The sequence below is a fragment of the Solenopsis invicta genome, chromosome 4 (assembly GCF_016802725.1).
Source record: "Solenopsis invicta isolate M01_SB chromosome 4, UNIL_Sinv_3.0, whole genome shotgun sequence".
Classification (NCBI taxonomy): Eukaryota; Metazoa; Arthropoda; class Insecta; order Hymenoptera; family Formicidae; genus Solenopsis; species Solenopsis invicta.
The window spans coordinates 19,439,471-19,457,980 of NC_052667.1; the positions used below are offsets into that span (position 1 = coordinate 19,439,471).

General features: G+C 35.8%; 1 protein-coding gene across 5 annotated transcripts in view; it reads right to left on the minus strand.

Annotated features, from left to right (window-relative positions):
• Positions 1-18,510, minus strand: part of LOC105202616 (rap1 GTPase-activating protein 1) — a 288,123-nt gene that overhangs the window by 170,685 nt on the left and 98,928 nt on the right. Inside the window, exon 1 of one of the 5 annotated variants that reach the window (XM_039447979.1) lies at positions 637-4,655. The exons of the other annotated variants lie outside the window; for them this stretch is intronic. Coding sequence (XP_039303913.1) covers positions 637-740 — 104 coding nt within the window. The 5' untranslated portion in view covers positions 741-4,655. Of the gene's footprint in view, positions 1-636; positions 4,656-18,510 lie in introns of those variants that run through there. 5 annotated transcript variants of the gene reach the window in all.

Consider the following 18,510-nt stretch of genomic DNA (forward strand, 5'->3'; position numbering starts at 1 on the left):
ATCCTTTTGTTTAAAAACATACTATTGTCAAAACAAGAGTGAAAATATCCCATAACGCTGCCCCGTTTAATCTATCGCATATGGATTTTGTTTACGAGAAATGCAACTTTGTCGCACTCAATTATCGGCGATGTCGCGTATTGCGTGCAATTTACAAGACATCCATTTGGACATCCTTAAACGTCTATTGTATAACGATAAAAACTGTTTCAGAATTATCGAAATATCCGTACGTTAAATTTGTACAATAAATTCATCTAATATTATTTAATAAAATTACAGTTTTAAAAATTCAATTTTTACGAGTTAAAAGATCGGATATATTGATGACGTTTCTTGGACGTCTCTAAAATGTCTGCGTAAATGGTATTATTACGAAATGTCCAAACGACATCCTTGGGTCATATTTTAGACGTCGAATTTTTCAACGACGTAGACAAGACAATTCATGACATACTTCGAACATCCCGCGACATCGAGTTGTTGCCTGGGAATGAACGGGGAATAAGGAACGTTTCATACGTTTTCCCATGAACATATTGAATTGTTTTTATTTTTTATTTTTTTTTATTCGCTGTTCTCCCTATGTACTTGGGTCCTAAAAAGACAAAATGAAACAGAGAAGCAAATCTTTACCGTTTCTTGGAGAGGAGCGTGTAGGACTCCTTGGTCGCGGCGCAGATTCTCATCCGCATTTTACGCACGGCCCTTTTTCGCACTCCGCCCTCGAGAACTGGCATCCAGATGACGAATCTCACTCCTGTTCCACCACTGTCACCACCGCCACCGCCACCACCACCACCACCACCAGCTTCTCCTCCCGCTCGGCGATGGATGATCGCGGCGATGACACTTTGCCGATCGCTTTGCGCCAAAGGCGTTCTCTGCCCTTCGACGACGACGCGGCGCGCGGCGAGCCTCGCATTCGATTCACGTCGCGATCGGCATGGCGCGATTAATCCTCCTTCCGTCTCCTCTCTCACCGAGTACACGCGCAAAGAGAGAGGAAGCGAGAGAGCGAGAGAGGGCACACAATAATTATTTCGTCCGCTCGGCCGATTTTTCCGCGATCGCGACGCGCGGGTGAATATAATTTACAATCGGCGAGCTCCTCCCCGTTGCTGTCCTCCCTTATCTCGAGGTCGCCCTCCGCCGCTCGATGGTTCTCGCGGTGATTCTTGTCTACTTTTTCTTCTTTTATACTCGACTGGAGTCTCCGGTTCGCCTCTCTCTCGTCTATTCGATAACCATTATCGAGATAAGCGCGTTCTCCGCGCGCGCGGCCTGCGGGCCCAAAAGTATTCGCTTGATGGATAACCTCTCGCTGGATTCGTCTACTTTTGGTGCGCGTAGATCGATAAGAGGCACGTGGATCGTTATCGTCAGAGAATAACGATAGATCCCGCACGAGACGGCGCGTCGATCTGATTGCGCCGATAATTCGCTTCGGTTCAATGACTCTGGCTATTTGCTACTTGCTATTTGAATTTACAGCAAATTTATGGAAGAAATATTGATTTTGTTTGCTCGAGTCTTACGACTGGACTATTGTTTTGATAAAAATTATATATATATATATTTTTTTTTTATTTGAAGTTAAAAACTAAAACATCTTCGTTTTGTTAAATGAAAAAATTTAAGAATCCAGTTTAACGTAGTCCTAATCGTACGACGTAGTATAAAAAAAAAACTAAAGACTAAAGAAAATCTTAGTTTTGTTGAATGAAAAGTTTTATGAATCAATTTTAGTGATAAAATTATTTGAAGAAAGAACTTGCTTTGAATGATTTTAAAACCGTCAGATTCAAATTTTTTAACTTTTTCCTACTTCTACACCTCAATATACAAATCGTTAGATTTTATTCCTCGCTTCAATGTGTCCTTCAGTTTTTTTAGTTCTTGATGATCCGCGAATAGCAAGTAGAAGATATCATTAACGCAGTCGCGATAGTAATTGCGACGCGGTAACAGAAGAACTATAAATATACAGGAAAGAGGATTTCTGTCATTAATGGTTCATTGAATAGCCGTTTGCGAAATTGTTATTCGTTAACAAAACGATACTTTCTTATTCAGGTAACGGACGAAATTGAGAAGCGCTTTTCTATCGCTCGTTTCTAAATAACGAGAGGGAAAAGCTGCAGCGAGAATTAAATTCACTACGGATAGTCACACATTCCTTTCGAATAATCCTATGAATAAGCGTCTCTTCTCATACAATGAAAAGACTTCGGGCATTCAACTCGACGGCGCCGAATTCTTACGATGGCTCGATAGTAAAGAAAAACGCCAGGGCACAATAATATCGCAAAGAGATGTAAATAAGCTCGACTTTCGGCGAGCGAATGAATGCGGAATGAATTTACTCTTGCGGAAACCGTGGTTGATGAAACGAGCGACTTGAGAAAGGCGAGTGATCCTCCTCGAGCGGGAAGACAGCGCGCTATTATCTGTCCCTCTTTGTATCGCTCCGATTTTTCCGAGGAACGAGAGGCTCTTGATCGAACGAAGACCTTTGGTTCGCGCGCACGCGCGCGCGGAGCCTTAGAGGATCAATCCGCGATCGAGATCGATGCCAAACGCTATTGGCGACCGTAACGATGATAGCTGATCGGCATTCGAGTTAAGAGTTTGCTGTCCACGCGAGTATATCGCGCATTGATAGATTCAAGAAGGGATCGGAAGCAGCAACTAACGTCGGTGCTACTATCGTTACACTGTTATCGCTTTCGCTCGCGTTGTCTTTGTTCGCCCGCGGAGCTGCGATATATAGCATAGAAAACCTTTGTCGATTCAAAATTACGCTCGCAACGGTGCACTCGACCGACACGACGAAAATCGCGCACTTGGATCACACAATATTTGCAGGAAAAATCGTTCGCACGTAGTTTTTTTATTCGATACTCACTGTGACGTAATTGTTCAATCGAAGTCACACACTACACCGCGCCCTCACACTTCCACATTTTATTTGTGAAGAAAAGAAAGAAAAAATTCACATATCGCGCCTATTTGCCAATTGTGCAGCGTGCGTCGTCACCTCGCGTACAACTATCAATCTAGGTGTGCGTCACTGAGGCATCAACATCGAGTGCACGCTGGAGACGACGACCGATACGATCGCGGCTGAGAGTGAGATCGGCAGGAGATGCGACGAAGCACGTGCGCACGATCGGCCCGACGAAGCGAGTATGAGAGCACGAGGAGGCATGCGTGACGCGCGTACCCCTCCGCCGCGTCGTAAGACCCCGGCGGTGTTCGCCGGAGGGGGTAAGCGAGAAGCGGTGATTCGCGCCGCTGGAGGGGGCGAGAGGAGGTCGAGTGTAGGGACCCCGGGGGGAGAGCAACGTGTCTCCCCTTCCCTCCTTCACTGTGCCACCCTCCGCTACCTTCGTCGTCTTCGCGCAACGAGTCTCGCCTACTTCCTTCCTTCTTCGTCTCTCGATTTACTGTGTAATCGAGTATGTTTGTGTGTGTGTGTGTGTGTGTGTGTGTGTGTGTGTACGCGCGCGCGTGCGCGCGCACATTCTATCTTTTTCTCCTTCACAACATTTCTGTCTTCAACGACGGGTACACCTTTATAGCTCACCTACGCCTCTTCTAGCGATATTATTTCACGCCAGACTTCTACGCGAATGCTTCGTAGATGCTATATAGCGTCGTGAACCCTGAATGTCTAAGTGTACAATTTTGGGATATGTCATCAGCACCGCGATTGTTTTCTTCTTAAATCATAATGCGATGTAGATTCGACTAATTTTTGAGGATGTTTTCAACTTAAAAAAATGGAGAAAAATCGCTTTTTATATTCGCATATGTGGCCATAGATATGCAGGAAACGTCCAATCCACATAAAGTCCATTTTGAGAAAAATCCAAATATTTGATGTGATTAAAAATGTAGGTAAAAACTGTTTTTTATTGATTTTAAGCGTATATTAAGCTTGGATCTTTTTTTTTCGTAGAAAAATGTATGGGGATTACCTACTGATTACAATAATTCAAAAAATAAAAATTGTAGATTGGATATTTCTTGCATGTATATAGGGCAAAATGATGTAGTTAAGGTTTGATTATGAATAAAAGCTAAGTTTTCAAAATCAATGAATCATCTTTACTTCTTAAATATTCTTCAGAGATCAATCTTTTAATATAACTATCATTAAATAAAATCTTCAGAGAAGATTATTAACTTTATTTAACAAAAATAAAAAAGGCATTTCTCCCTATCTTGCCCCATGGATGGGATAAGACGGGGTATTCTCATATGCAAGATGAGATACACTTTAAAAGTATATTATAATTTAATACTAATGTTACAAGTGAAAAATGAGATAAAATTATAAGGAAATCGCAAAAAAAATAAATTATGATCTAACTCAATAATGCAACTGCCTACTTTGTTGATTTGTGAATAACTTCCAACGATCAATGGACTATATCTAGCACGTATGCTTGATTGTGATTCTTGCTTTCGAATCGCGCGGGGATATCCCGTTTTACCTCACCACCCTGTTTTGCTCCACCTTTCTTTATAATATGTCTTTTACAGAAGCATTTTGGAATTGGTAGCTCCAAAATAACAATGAACAAAAGTTAAACAATAATAATAATACGTTATGTAAAAATATTTTTTATAGTATTGGTAAATATTAATGTGACAAAAAATTGAAAAAAAATTGCTTATATAACGATCTAAATATAGCAATAAACGTTGACACATTTTACCAATACGACGTTATACTTAAAGAAAAAGTTTAATTCGTGAACATATCTCATTCATACTCTTACACAAAAATGATACAGTAAAACGTAATTTATTTTAATTCCAAAAAATATTCTTCAAACTCTATATATTCTTTCTTACGAATATAATTTTTCAAAATGCTTATATTTTGTTTACAATTGTAGAATAGTACTGATCTTGCGATAAATATCGTACAGTTATTATTTAAGTGTTGTGCGCATGTAATAATAATAGTTATATGATATTTGGGATATATCAAATATCTTGAGCAACTAACAATGTCTTTATAGTTTTAGAATGCTCCGATAATGAAGAGAAAGTTGAAAAATAAATAAAATCCGTACGTTCGTCAGACTTTAATTTCACAATCAAAACCTTTTGTTTCGTACTTTGTGAGTGCCTTCCTATTGATTAATGAGACACATGACTTCACTCGGAACCCAAACTGAACATAATTCTCTAGCTACGGCAGATATTTTACTGAATAACTATTGCATTCATTAAATTGGCTATTAAGTTAACACAGTTAATGCAGCACACTCAAATAAAATCAACAGAAATTTAGTGCTTTTTCGCGATTTTATTGTTTCAGCTGATTCGATAAAAGTTAAATTTAAATTAGCATAGTCATTAGAAAAAAATCAAAATTTAAATAACCAAACATACTTCTTTTGTGCTATTTTGTTGCTAATTCGTTGTTCTAATTGTCAAATTAATTACGTCATTTTTAATTCAGATAAATCAGTATGTCCCACAACTACCGTAACATCGTAAAATACCATTTTCATTAAATATCTCAATGGATTATATCTCTGATTTTATTGCTTAGCTTTTTATTTAAATCCTCTTTTGTTATTCAAATCCTTCGAAAATTACTTTCAGCTATTCCGTGTCAACTTTCAAACTTGCGAATTCTACGAAAATTTTGATAAATTAAGAGTATGTTATGCTGTTCAACGGAGATCCAAATTCCGTAAGAAAGTGGGCATTCTTTTTATGACTCTTACCTATAATTCCAACAACTAATTAAATTATGGCGCTAAAGTTTTAACTATCCATATGTTACAACTAAATATTTAATTACCACAACATATTTTTGCTCCTGCAATTAATGTTATCTCCCACGTATGAAAAATAAGAAAATCTCATGAATAATTTTCATATTGATTATGTCTTTATATGTTGTTTCTTTTTAAAGTGAGTTTAAAAATTTGATTATACATTTCGATTGTTTTAAATCACATAAAATTACAAAGTTTAATCATGTTTGTGATATAAAATAATACGCGCATGAAAATTGCACTTACGATACAAAAACACGCATAATTCCAAATTATATCCGCAATAAAAATCACGATACAGTATGTCACTGCAATTCTTGCAGGAATTCTGCAAGAAAGGCCACAATCGCAATGTACAATTTTATAAATTGCACGTCTCTAAATCTTAGGATCGTATATAGAAATTTGCGTAAAAATTCGATTAATTTGCAAATTCTGATTTTGCTGAAACCTTGCTTTAGCATTTGCAACATGTGTTTCACATAATCATTATCATAGTATCAATATATTTATGGTAAAGATACTTTTAATTCATTCTAATTGAATTTTGAAGAAATGAACAGAATTTGGACAATAATTCGCTACTTTGATGTACACTGATGATCTTTTTGTTTGTCTACTGTCAACAAAACTTATATGTATTACAATCGAGCGAGGTAACCGACAAACGTCGATACTTGACCTGTGTACTTTCGAAACGTCGAGTCATCTTGCGCATGTATCTATTGTGCTTTGATTTAACTTGTCAATGATCTCGTTATATTCTTTTCTGGGTTTGAATACATTATTCAATGAAATTTCGTAGTCCCGTGAGGTGCACCGCGAGTTCGCAATTTAAGTTTAACATGGATAAAGGTGACACTGAGAATTTCGATAACTCTCAAAACGTGAGCCCAGAAACCGCGATGGCTAGTCACACGTAAGAGTGTTACGATATTGTATCAGCTACCACTAGCAATTTGAAATTGTAATCAATATTATAATAAATATATAGTATAGTATATAACATAAAAATATATATAATATTATATATATAAAATATACATATAAACAGTATATAACATATGTTTGTTATAATTTCTTATGACGAGGAACGTAAATAAAGTTATAAACTTGAAAAATAAATGTATTATGCAACGTCTACAATATGATTATAACATTAGTCACGATAGAATGGTTTTGATTAACAAGTAGTTCACGACTCTCTCTTATACATAATATAACTTTATATTTCAGATTTGTGCCTGCATTACATCACGTATTAAAATCAATTACATCATTTGAAAGCCACTTCAAATTAGACTAAAGTTAAAAAATGAATATCTAACGTACTTCTCAAAATTACGTAAAGAATATACATCTACTGTAATTCATCTTTTATAAAAACACTAATGTAACCATCCTCTACAATGTAGCCTAAATAAACTATAACAAAATAAATTTATCCTAGAATTAAACGCGTATATCATGGATTTCACCACTTTACATCTATCTCCGCCTTCTCTTATTGTAGCATAAATATTATCTATACTTTATAAACTATATATGATAATATAATAATTAGTTTAATATTAAATTTTAGATTTTATATATTGTAAAAAGTCTTCTACCATTGATCTACAAAATGTGCCTTTCTGATAACATAATGTATGTTATAAGCAAAATGCTAGTTTTAAAGAAAAATAGTTTAAAAAATTTTATGAATCTAATAATAAAAAATAATTACGAGATTTTAACGTTTTAAAGATGAGGTTGATATGACGGAAAGTGAAATAGCACAATTTTTCAGGTATAAAGTTCTTATTAACGATTGGCTTGAGCTTTCTAGGAAAGCTTTTGGTCGAAAAATACTGCGGTGAGCACACAGATTATCGATCAATTAAATGAGCCAAATTATCAAAAAATCGACAAAAACTCTTAAAAAGCTTTTCGTTAAATTATTATCGTTACTTTATATAAAATGTTGCACAAGTGGCTACAAACATAGCAAAATTGTATATATTTGTGAGTAAAAAATGGACAGAATCCTCGCATGCAGTAACTTATGGAGATGTCCGTAAAACTATTTCAGTTCTTATGGAAATTTTATACGTATTATTAATTATATTATTTTATTGGATTGATTAAATTATTTCATTGTTTCATTTCATTATCACATGTTTGTTACTTACACATTGATTTTTACAAGATTGTTATACTTTTCAATTACAAATTGAAATTTGAAAGAGAAACGCTTCGATTTCTTACGGAAACTGTTTGAGATCGAGCGATCTGAATACGACCTGAACTTGCTCTAGCAAGATCAAAACAGACTACTCGACGAACGTTATCTTTCACGGCACAATGATTTTACGATCTAATCAAAGTCTTCGCACCATAGCAGACGTCAACGTGCAGGCCACAAAGCAAATGTCGCTGCTCGCAAAAGAGATGCCACATCTCAAGGTAATGATGTCGCAACAACGCTACTGCAAGAATCGTGTTAAGAGGTCGTCGTAGTAAGTTGCAGAGTGACGCGACATTTTTCAAGCTTTCGTTCACTTGTCAACTATTTGCTTAGTCGACGATCAGATCCATCAATGAGAGATATTATTGCCCACCGATGGAGACAAATAAATTATTGTTGCTAGAATATCCTATAAAAAATTGATATAAAAAATTTATGCTATTACATCGTTGTGAGTATCTCGACAATAAGTTACTTTTATCTAGAATAATGTTTGTTGTGTAAATACAGAGAAGAGAGCTTCTTCACATCGTTTGGACGTATAGATCTGTTGATAGATCTATTAATCATTTACTCGAATAAAGAAAATTTTTTTCCAAATTTGTATTTTGTTATTATCAAGAAGATTCTTTGGGGAAGATAAACAAAATCAAGAGAATGCTTAGGAGAGGAAAAAATATAAATGATGTATAGAACTTTTTATCCTCTCAAACGAATCTCCCGTGAAAATAACAAAACCCAAATTTGGGGAAAAATTTCTCAACTTGACAACTCTGAAATATAAGGGAATTGAATGTAGACTCGCATCTATGTCGATCGTATCCTATGCAATCGAACGTTGCCTTTTCAGGGAGAACGCAAGGCAAGGGAACGTGTTTTTTTTTTCTTTCATCTTGTGCGCGCGATCTTTCACAGTACCTATTCTTTAACTCGGACGCAGATTGATTGGCTGCTGGCCCAACACGCTCGCGTTTACGAAAGCAATCGCGGAGGATACGGTGCTACGATACGGCAGCGAAATGCCGGTAAGCATGGTGCGACCGTCTCTCGTGACTTTGATCCGGAATGAGCCGATCATGGGTTGGGCCGACAATGTATACGAACCCATTGGCCTCCTGGTCAGCTCCAGTCTTGGCCTATTGCGCATGATACATTGCCGTACCGACAAAACTTCGACTTTGTACCGGCCGATAACGTAACGTCGTGCTTGATCGCCACCTGGCACACTAGCGCGAGGTGAGTCCATTAATCCACTTGTTAACGAATGTCACTTTTTTTATTAAGGTTGCTCAACGAAAACTAGAAATCAATGCTAATGAGCAAATAGAAAAGGATTTAAGTCATTTAATATTAAAGTGATCGCTACATAAATAATTATACGAAAAGAATAGATCAGCCAGAGTATCTAAAAATTTAATTGAATACAGATCTGATAATAACTTTGTCAAACTATAAAAATAATTATGTAGGACGCTCAAGCTTTTTGCTAAAACGTCAAAGCGTTTTGCGGAATTATTCATCATGCTTCAACGTTCTTCATAATTCGGTTCTTAAGTCAATTTTTAATAACATTGTCAATTGATAGAATATATTTAAATATATTTGTAACTTTTTTATTTTTGCAATCTACTCTTTATTTATAAAGTTATAGCAATTTTAAAACACAGTCGAGCGTCTGATCATTTGAACGCTCCGGAGTTGCCCGAGATTATCCGAACTCGAAAATGACGTCACGATGTTGTTCGAAAACATAGTATGTATGCACATAGTACTTAGTACAGCTGTATGCTCAATTTTTATTTAATTTGAACTGCTGTATTGTTATTACAACAAATAAACATGAATTATCGATGGTGTTCTTGTGTAAAAATATTACGAAAAGTGCACCCGCTAAAGTATTTGTGACAGTACTACGCGAAGAAGTAATAAGGTAGTTGTGGTTTCGATTGGCTCGACGTCCGCATGAATCAACAAAATCGAATTATTTTTGTTGTAATGATCATTTTGTTGTAAATATTCAATATCAAACCATTATTTCCATTAGTATCTATATTTCTAAAGTTTTGAGGTTATGAGAATAGTATCTAAGAATGATATGTTATACAAATAATTCTTTAGTTGATATTTTCTATCTAAAAGATGACATGGAAAATTATATTTGTTTCTCTTCAATGGGTGAGCCTATAAAAATGAAATCTGGAGTTATGCCACATATTTTTTCCTGTCAACTCGATAGAGAACAAACTGCAAATTATTCCTTTCATCTTACTGACAATGAGATACGAAAGAGGTTACCGATCTTTTGGCTGCAGGATACTCTTCGTTTCATGTTAGAAATAAATGAACTTACATTGCATATTTTGCATTTCCTAACTTCAGCAGCGTTGAATTTGTCATTTTCCTTAATAAACTCACAAACCATAAATACGTCTATTTTAAACAAATTTGTTAAATCAGCTTTAATAAAACCTGATTCTAAAATATTTGCTATATTTGAAACTACTTTTTGTTTATAATTTGATAATAATAATTGTGCGAAACTATCACACAGCAGAAGGCTCGAAGCACGCGGAAAAGGAACATCGTGACGTCACACCAATAGCGATGCGTTTTCATCCATTTGAATTTCTATGAATATTTGAACTTTATTATTAAAAAAATATAAACAAATTAACTGATTTTATTTTAATAAATCGTTATCATAGTACTTATATTTTGATAAAACAATTAAATTTTTCAATTCAAAAATTTATTTACGAACCCAATTATTTCAAGTGTCCAACAAAATTATTTTCAGATCTCCAACTAAATTTTTAGGTATTTTAGCAAAACTAAATTAAACAGGATATAATACAAATCGCATTTTCGTGTGTACAACAAAAAATGCATTATCTTGATGTATTGCAAAGTATAGATGTTTTGGTCCTCAATTTGTTTCACCAAAACCCTTCTTTCCATGTTTATTATTACTAATACGTTTCAGAAAAAATTCTAGTCAATCTCTAAATCTTTTTAATGTGCTATCTCAGAAATTATTCCCTAGTTACACAGTTCAACAAAAAAAAAAAAAATGTAGAACAGGGCTTATCATTTCCTACAGTTTTTTGGACGCTAAATTTAAATCTGTAATAAATTTAATACTTAATTCTTTGAGGGCCAAAGGTTGCTAAAAAGTCATGAAAATTCTAGTATTATAGAAATTTTTGGAATCGTTAAATCTGAATCTGATCTCAGAATATAAAATTCAAAATTCAAAGTAATGGATTCAATGTGGCGAATGTGGCGAATGTGGCGAATGTGAACGAAATAAACAATAAGTACACTGGCAATAATCATCGTCTTTTATTTCGAAAAATTATGGAATCAAATTTTATGACAATTGATCTGCAGTTGCTTTGATGATGTTACAATTGACTTTGAAAAACAAATGAAGAACTTAAAATAACTCAATAAGATGAAAATAAAAATATTCAGATTTTTATAAAATCTAAACTAAGATATTTCTAATGGTACTGTGCTCGGATTTTAGATCAAGAATGTGCATAAATGCTAAATATCACTTGATTTTCATAAAACTCATAATTGGAGAGTTTTAATACTCTTCATTTCAATGAAAGAAAAAAAAGAAAAAGAAAAAAATTGCTATCGTAAAGCTCCAGATTATAAATTTCATTAGTGTTAAATAATATTTATTCTTTTTTTTATGACCGCCACGCCATAATTGAACCCATCATTTTGACTTTCACATTCTTGATCTCATAATCAGATTTAATTACAGTACTATATTATAAATATGTTAGTTTAACATGTTAGTTTCAACTTTCCTGAAAATCATATGATTATTTCATTTTTTATTATTTCATAATCGCGATTTTAGATCCGCCAATTTTAATTTCAAATTTTTTACTTCAGAACCGAAAAGAGCATTATCATAAATCTCTATATATCAAGTTTCGTGAAAAATTGAGCTAGTAGCTTTCCGAAGTATAATAAAAGAGCAACTATGCTCCCTGTGCGCAAATGGTTAACTGTGAATACTGTTAACCGACACAAAAATTTCCTTTCGAGGGTTGAAGGTCTTAACAGTTTACTTAATTTTGATTGCAATGAAACTTCTCTACATCACATATCGCAGTTATAAGATAAAATATATGAAAGTAGCCCTATTTTATAATTTTAACTGCAAATTTCTCAAAATTGTAACATAATGAAGCAATTTGAAAACTGAATTCATATTCAGTATTCAAAAAACTATGAAAAAATAACTAGTCTCATTCTGGTATTCAAAAGTAATTTTTTGAACTGTTATACATGTTAGTTTCATAGAAATGCACGTTGTAGCAATCTTTTTACATTTGTTAATGTAATTGTCAATATACTGTCAAGAATCTAAAGATCGCGGTCTTTCACAATGGAAATCCAGCAGCTTCTTGCGAATTAAAATTTAAATAAAGATAGAATTTGTTGGTAAAAACACTAAGAAAGAATTTAAAGTGGACATAAAAATGGACATCGTGCCGAATACGTGAAAAGGATACCAGTGTACAACTACGTGTTGTCTCGTGAGAGGCCGATAACCTGAGACCGAAAACACGTAGGCGCCCATGGATCAAAGATACCGGGCGTGAGAGACATACGGTTGCAATGAATGTTTGGGAATAATAGACTGCGAGTGCGCAAGACACTCACATGCCTGTTCCACTTGTTGCCCGCGGTCATGGTAGATGGGGCAGTCATTATCACTCTCTGAACGACATTCAAGGTTGAATATTTTCCTTTTCTCTTTTTTTTTTCTTTCAGATACATTTAGCGTATCATCGGAGCTCTGTCAAGACGTTTTTCGACTTCAAGCCGCTGTCGTAAGATTTGGAAAGTAAGATTCGCGAAGTCATCTAAAAAAAGTCTTATACAATATTCTTATGTAACGCAAGATATACACTTTTTTAACTTTAAGAAGTTTGTTCACCTTTATGAAAATACTACGAATTGCATGAAATTCAATAGGCTCTTTGCAACTAACACATTCACAGTTAAAATTTTGCGGAATTTGTCTACATGGTTTGTGAAAAATCCAAAGCTAAAAATCATGATTTTTACGTATATATTCTTATGAGTAAGACAGATGATGATTATTTCGTTATAACTACGTAAATAATGCTACCATCTGAATAAAAGTTTTTCATTATAAACTACATACATCAACAAATAGTTGGTAAAAACACGATTAACATTCATTGCACGATTTCTGTGTGACAAACGATAATAAATTATGAAACTATTGCTGTCCTTTATCAAAAGTATTTCAATGAGATGTGAAAATGTCACTTTGTTTTATCTAATGCGCGCGATGTTCAATCAACTGTCATACTTAACCTATTCTATATCTGTTTATCTATCTGTCAGTGTATTTATCCTCTTCTCTCCCTCCCTCCCTCCCTCCCTTTCGATTTCTCTTATGATTATTTAATAGTCTTTTTATTTTTATTTCTTCCCCCCTTTCCATCGTCTAGACACTGACATAATTATATGACATATGTCAATTCAAATTTTCAACTAGCAGCAACTACGTTATGATGTAACGTTCAAAGTTCAGTGCGACCGACTGTTCAAAAATGGCGATGTTGCTATATCTCACCATAATTTTATATTCCAAATTACAAGTGATATATTACACAATCATATAAATCGTTATTGTTGAGCCTTCTAATACAAAAAAATAATTATTACATACTCTAAAAATCAAGTATTTTTGATAAAATGTTATTATAAACTTAATTTCAGGTTAGGTTGATACTGATAAATACTTTCTGTCTCATTCTTTTCTATGCTAAAATAGAGGAGCCGCTTTCCTTACCGCAGGCTCCTCACGAAAGATGAATAAACTCCTTGATTTTGTCGAAAATTCTTTCAGAATTTTCAAATGGTATGTACGTATATACACCCATGGAATTTGATTCTGTCCATGGGAAAATTTTCTAAACTGAGAAGTCACCACTTTCTACATACTCGCAGTTTATGATTAATGTAACGACTAGAGCTTATTGGTCGTTACGTTAATCATGAACTGTAAGTATATTGGAAGTACACCCACGGTCATCGATTCTGTCCCTCGGAAAATTTTCCAAACTGAGAAGTCACTATCTTTCTACGTATTCGCAGTTTATAATTAACGTAGAAATTATTAATTAAATGACGCTAGAACAACACAATTTAATAACAATACAATAATTTAGTAATAGTTTGATAGTTTTTAAAAATTTATCTTTAATCTATCTTCTTTTTTATCACGAGAAATTATTAATTATATTTATCTTCAAAACTCGAGTTCGCGGATTAACTTCCGAAAATTTATTGACATAAAGGTTACTTCGCTTTTATGTCAAACGCGGTTGCAAGCGGCCGGCGCGACCGTAAGCTCTGACGTTACGTTAATTATGAACTGCGAGTATGTAGAAAGATAGTGACTTCTCAGTTTGGAAAATTTTCCGAGGGACAGAATCGATGACCGTGGGTGTGCACAAAACTTGTGAACTGAGCACGCGCTCATCTGAGCTCATGTCTCTCCGATGTTCAATTTTATGAGAATAGTTCTGGAGGAATGACGCGCGGTGGTCAAACTTTGGGAACGAATAAGCGCGATGGGTCGCGAAATATTCGAATTCGATATAACTTATTTCGCTTGGAGTGAATATATAAAACGAATGGTTCGCGGCATTCGCGACTTTATCAGCAAAACCCCGTGGGACGTTGTGGAAGAAGGATTGGCCGAATACATTGAACTGTGATTTTACGTAGGTTGAAGGTTAATCTATATATACAACCGAACTGCATACAAATATGTAACATGCTAATGAACACGCTTTCTAATAGTTGAAAGGTATAATTTGTAAAATCCAGATTCGCTGATTAATACGTTATGTTATTGATTAAATGAGACATTAATAGCTTCGAGAGATATCGTGTAACCTTTATCATTTATTTGCCCAACTTGTTATAACCTGCACCCAATCTGATTGATTAACATTTTTCAAATAAATTTCGATTGTATTATAATCGATATAATAAAAACGAAATTTTCTATTTTATGACGATTAACATTTTGCATTAACATTACGCGACAGGAAACCGTATCTTTTCACCAGCGCAGATATAGCAACTTGAAAGTACAGCGCAAGTATAACGTACAACGAGTGCAATGAATAACTATGAACGATGCGCAATTGCTGGCCAGTGAAAGTGGAGAAATTCGGGAAATAAACGTTACGTATACGATGAGGGTAACGGTGATTTATCCGTGATAGATTTCGCTGGTGATCCTGAACGAGTGCTATAATGCGGCGGGATCACATACCTGGTGATACTCGAACATATGTGCCGCTCGTAAAGCACGCCCGGGTAACAATGCGGTCTCTTCGCTCTGATTGCCATTGTTCAAGTACGCAGGAGAGCGTATGGAACGTCAACGACCACGAAACACTTCATGAGACAGGGCGATAGATCTTCAGGAATGTAATCACTTACATAACATCGCCTTCACTTAATTGCACTTGAGGTACGCTACATTGCTCAGGTACGAGAGTTTGACATAAGAGATGATGGAACGGAACCGGCGAAAATCTATCGAGATAAATGCTGCCATTTCTAAATTGAGAGTGGAATAATTTCTGAATTATTAAAACTAGAATAACTCCGATACAAAATCGGCTCTTAATGCAAAATCATGTCAAAACACGGAAAATACTTAGCTAACGATCATTATCAAATTATGAAAAGGTGGTTACTATTAATTCGCGCGTTGCTCCAATTTTATTAGATACGCAAATCATTTCGATTCACTTTATTTTCAAACTGTCGCTACTCATACTCGTTATCATTCTAAATGCGAGAAATTTTCCTACTCTGCCAGCTTATAATTACTTCCTAAAGAATCCTAAAGAATCTATTATATTTCCTCGTTCACCCGAATATTCTAGGCCGCTGCGCTTCACCTTATTATCTACCAAGTCTACGTTGCCGCGATCGAAATCGACAATTCCACGGCACGCGGCGTATTATTCCGCTCGACAGCCGCATCTTACGCGGCTGCTGCAGAATAAGCGGTGCACCCGTTAAAACGGCTGTTGTACGTTGCAGCGTCTACCTACGCGCGCCAAGTTCGCTTGACCATCTATCTCTATCTACCTATCTATCTATTTATCTGCCTACCTTCTTACCTACCTACCTACCTACCTACCTACCTACCTACCTACCTACCTATCTACCTACTCACCTACTCACGTGAATCCATTTGCGCGACCTGTCCCGTTTCCGTGGCGTTTTGCGCCCCGCTGCTCCACGGCAGGTTTCTCGCGCGCCAGGCATTAAGGCTTCAATTTTGCAAAACTACACAAACTGTTATATCTACACATTGAGCTGAATTCTCTCGATTCGCTACAGATACGCGAGGAAGCAAAGTTGATTATGCTGCGCGTTTCCGTTATTATAAATAAACGGCGAATGTTTTTCGAGTCGAAGGCTCGAGAGAAAGGCAACTGGCGAAACGGATCGTGTCGGATATTAATCAGTGCGAAGAATACATCTTAATCGAGTAAACGTTCTGGAAAAAAAATTTCCTCGGATACAATACTGAGAAAAGTACGTAATATGTGAGAAGATACGTAAGAACTTGCACATATTATGCTGTAACATTTGGGCGCGTAACGTCTCCGAACTGTAATATTAATATGTTAATAATATTCGTTTTCCTAGCACGTGCTGATAATGGCGTTGCGAAAAGTCGTCGTCTTGATTATTAAGGTAAGGGAAGAAAAGAACGGAAATACAATAGCGGTAGTTACGTAACTTATCGTAGCGTAAGCGTGTATTGCGACGGACGACATGGATACGGGATATCCAGCGTGGTTAACATAGCGGAAACGTGGGACGTCATTTTTATATTCCATCTTGCAAAATCGCGACGCGCTAAAACGGCAATAAAACTCAGAAACATATTTATCAATGCCGTTAAACAAACAAATAGGGAAAATATAAGCAATATTGCGCGTTAAATGTCAAATTTTAATTTCACGTGAAAAAAAACAATCATGCTTGAATTAACAAGATATATTTAGTGAAGCGTATTTTAATGGGAGTATACGGAATTTATGGTTTGACACACAGCCAGGATATTTAGATACAATTCTAAGGATTCTCGGTCAATTTTCTCTTTCATACGCATTAGTGAACATTGAATTGGTTTTTTAGGTGTCGATTCAGAGCTAATTTTCGCCACTTTTCGATCTCACCCTTTACCTTGTTATTTTAATAAAAATTACGAATCGTTAATATTCCATTGAACAATTAAGTTGTACGTATTCATATTTCAAATTAGTTCAACCAATTTTTTCATTGCGCTTTAAGCAGATACAATTTTGGTTTTACTTAATTATAGTTAACAGTTATGATCGCCGGTTGCGCGAGCATCGTGAGCGACATTGCGCGCTGGGAGATACCTACGTTCAAAAACGAGTTCGGTGCGCAAACAAACGGTAACAACGCACGAACGCTCGACAATCCTTCTCTCTCATTCAGGACGAATCGGATAAAGAATGAAAGAAAAAAAGGTGTAACGAAAACAAAAATGGAGAAAAAAAGATCGATCGATGCGCGGGCCTCCCTTTTACAGTATCGCCGCCGCGCCGCCGTTTTGACAGAGCTTGACGAATCCTGACATGAAGAACGAAGAGATCTCTTGAAAAGGGTTGCAAGACTGAGCGGACAATTGAAATAATAAACTGAATATTCAACGTACATGTGCGGGAATGAAATTGCCGCAAACTGCATCGCAGAACGCACCGATAAAATTTTTTTAATTCGCAAAAAAATTATATGCCTATCAATTTAATCAATTTCATTAGAAAATATAATATAATAGAATAATCATTAGAGAATTAGTATTACGTTTGTCATTTTAATGGCAGACTCAATGACAATTTATGAGAGCGTCGGCTTCGCCGTAATGAAATTCGAGTTTCGGAAAGAGAAATTTAAAGAGAAACTACCATCTGTTGTGAGTTTTTAACATTCGACAGGAAATATATGTCAAAGATCAAAGCTTGAAAATCGAAAAACGAGGGGGACTCGCGGAGTAACGCAACATTTTTCGAGTACGATAGAGAGAGAGAGAGAGAGAGAGAGAGAGAGAGAGAGAATGACAAAAACGCGTACCCGCCCGTCCAGAAAATGCAATCGAAACGAAGGGGGAACGAGAAACGAGGAGATAGGGAGGCAGGGTGCCACGCAGGAAAACCTGCCGCACGCGCGCATGGGGCACCCAATTCCGCGCCCTCATTCATCCGCGTACCACAGGCGATCTTATAGTGGCCCTGAAAAGAGCGAGGCTTTATTATTAAAAGCGTGTAGAAGGGACGACGCGGGCACGCGAACAAAACTCCCAGCGGGGTAGAGAGGCTTTTTTTCTGTCCGCTTCTCTCGCCG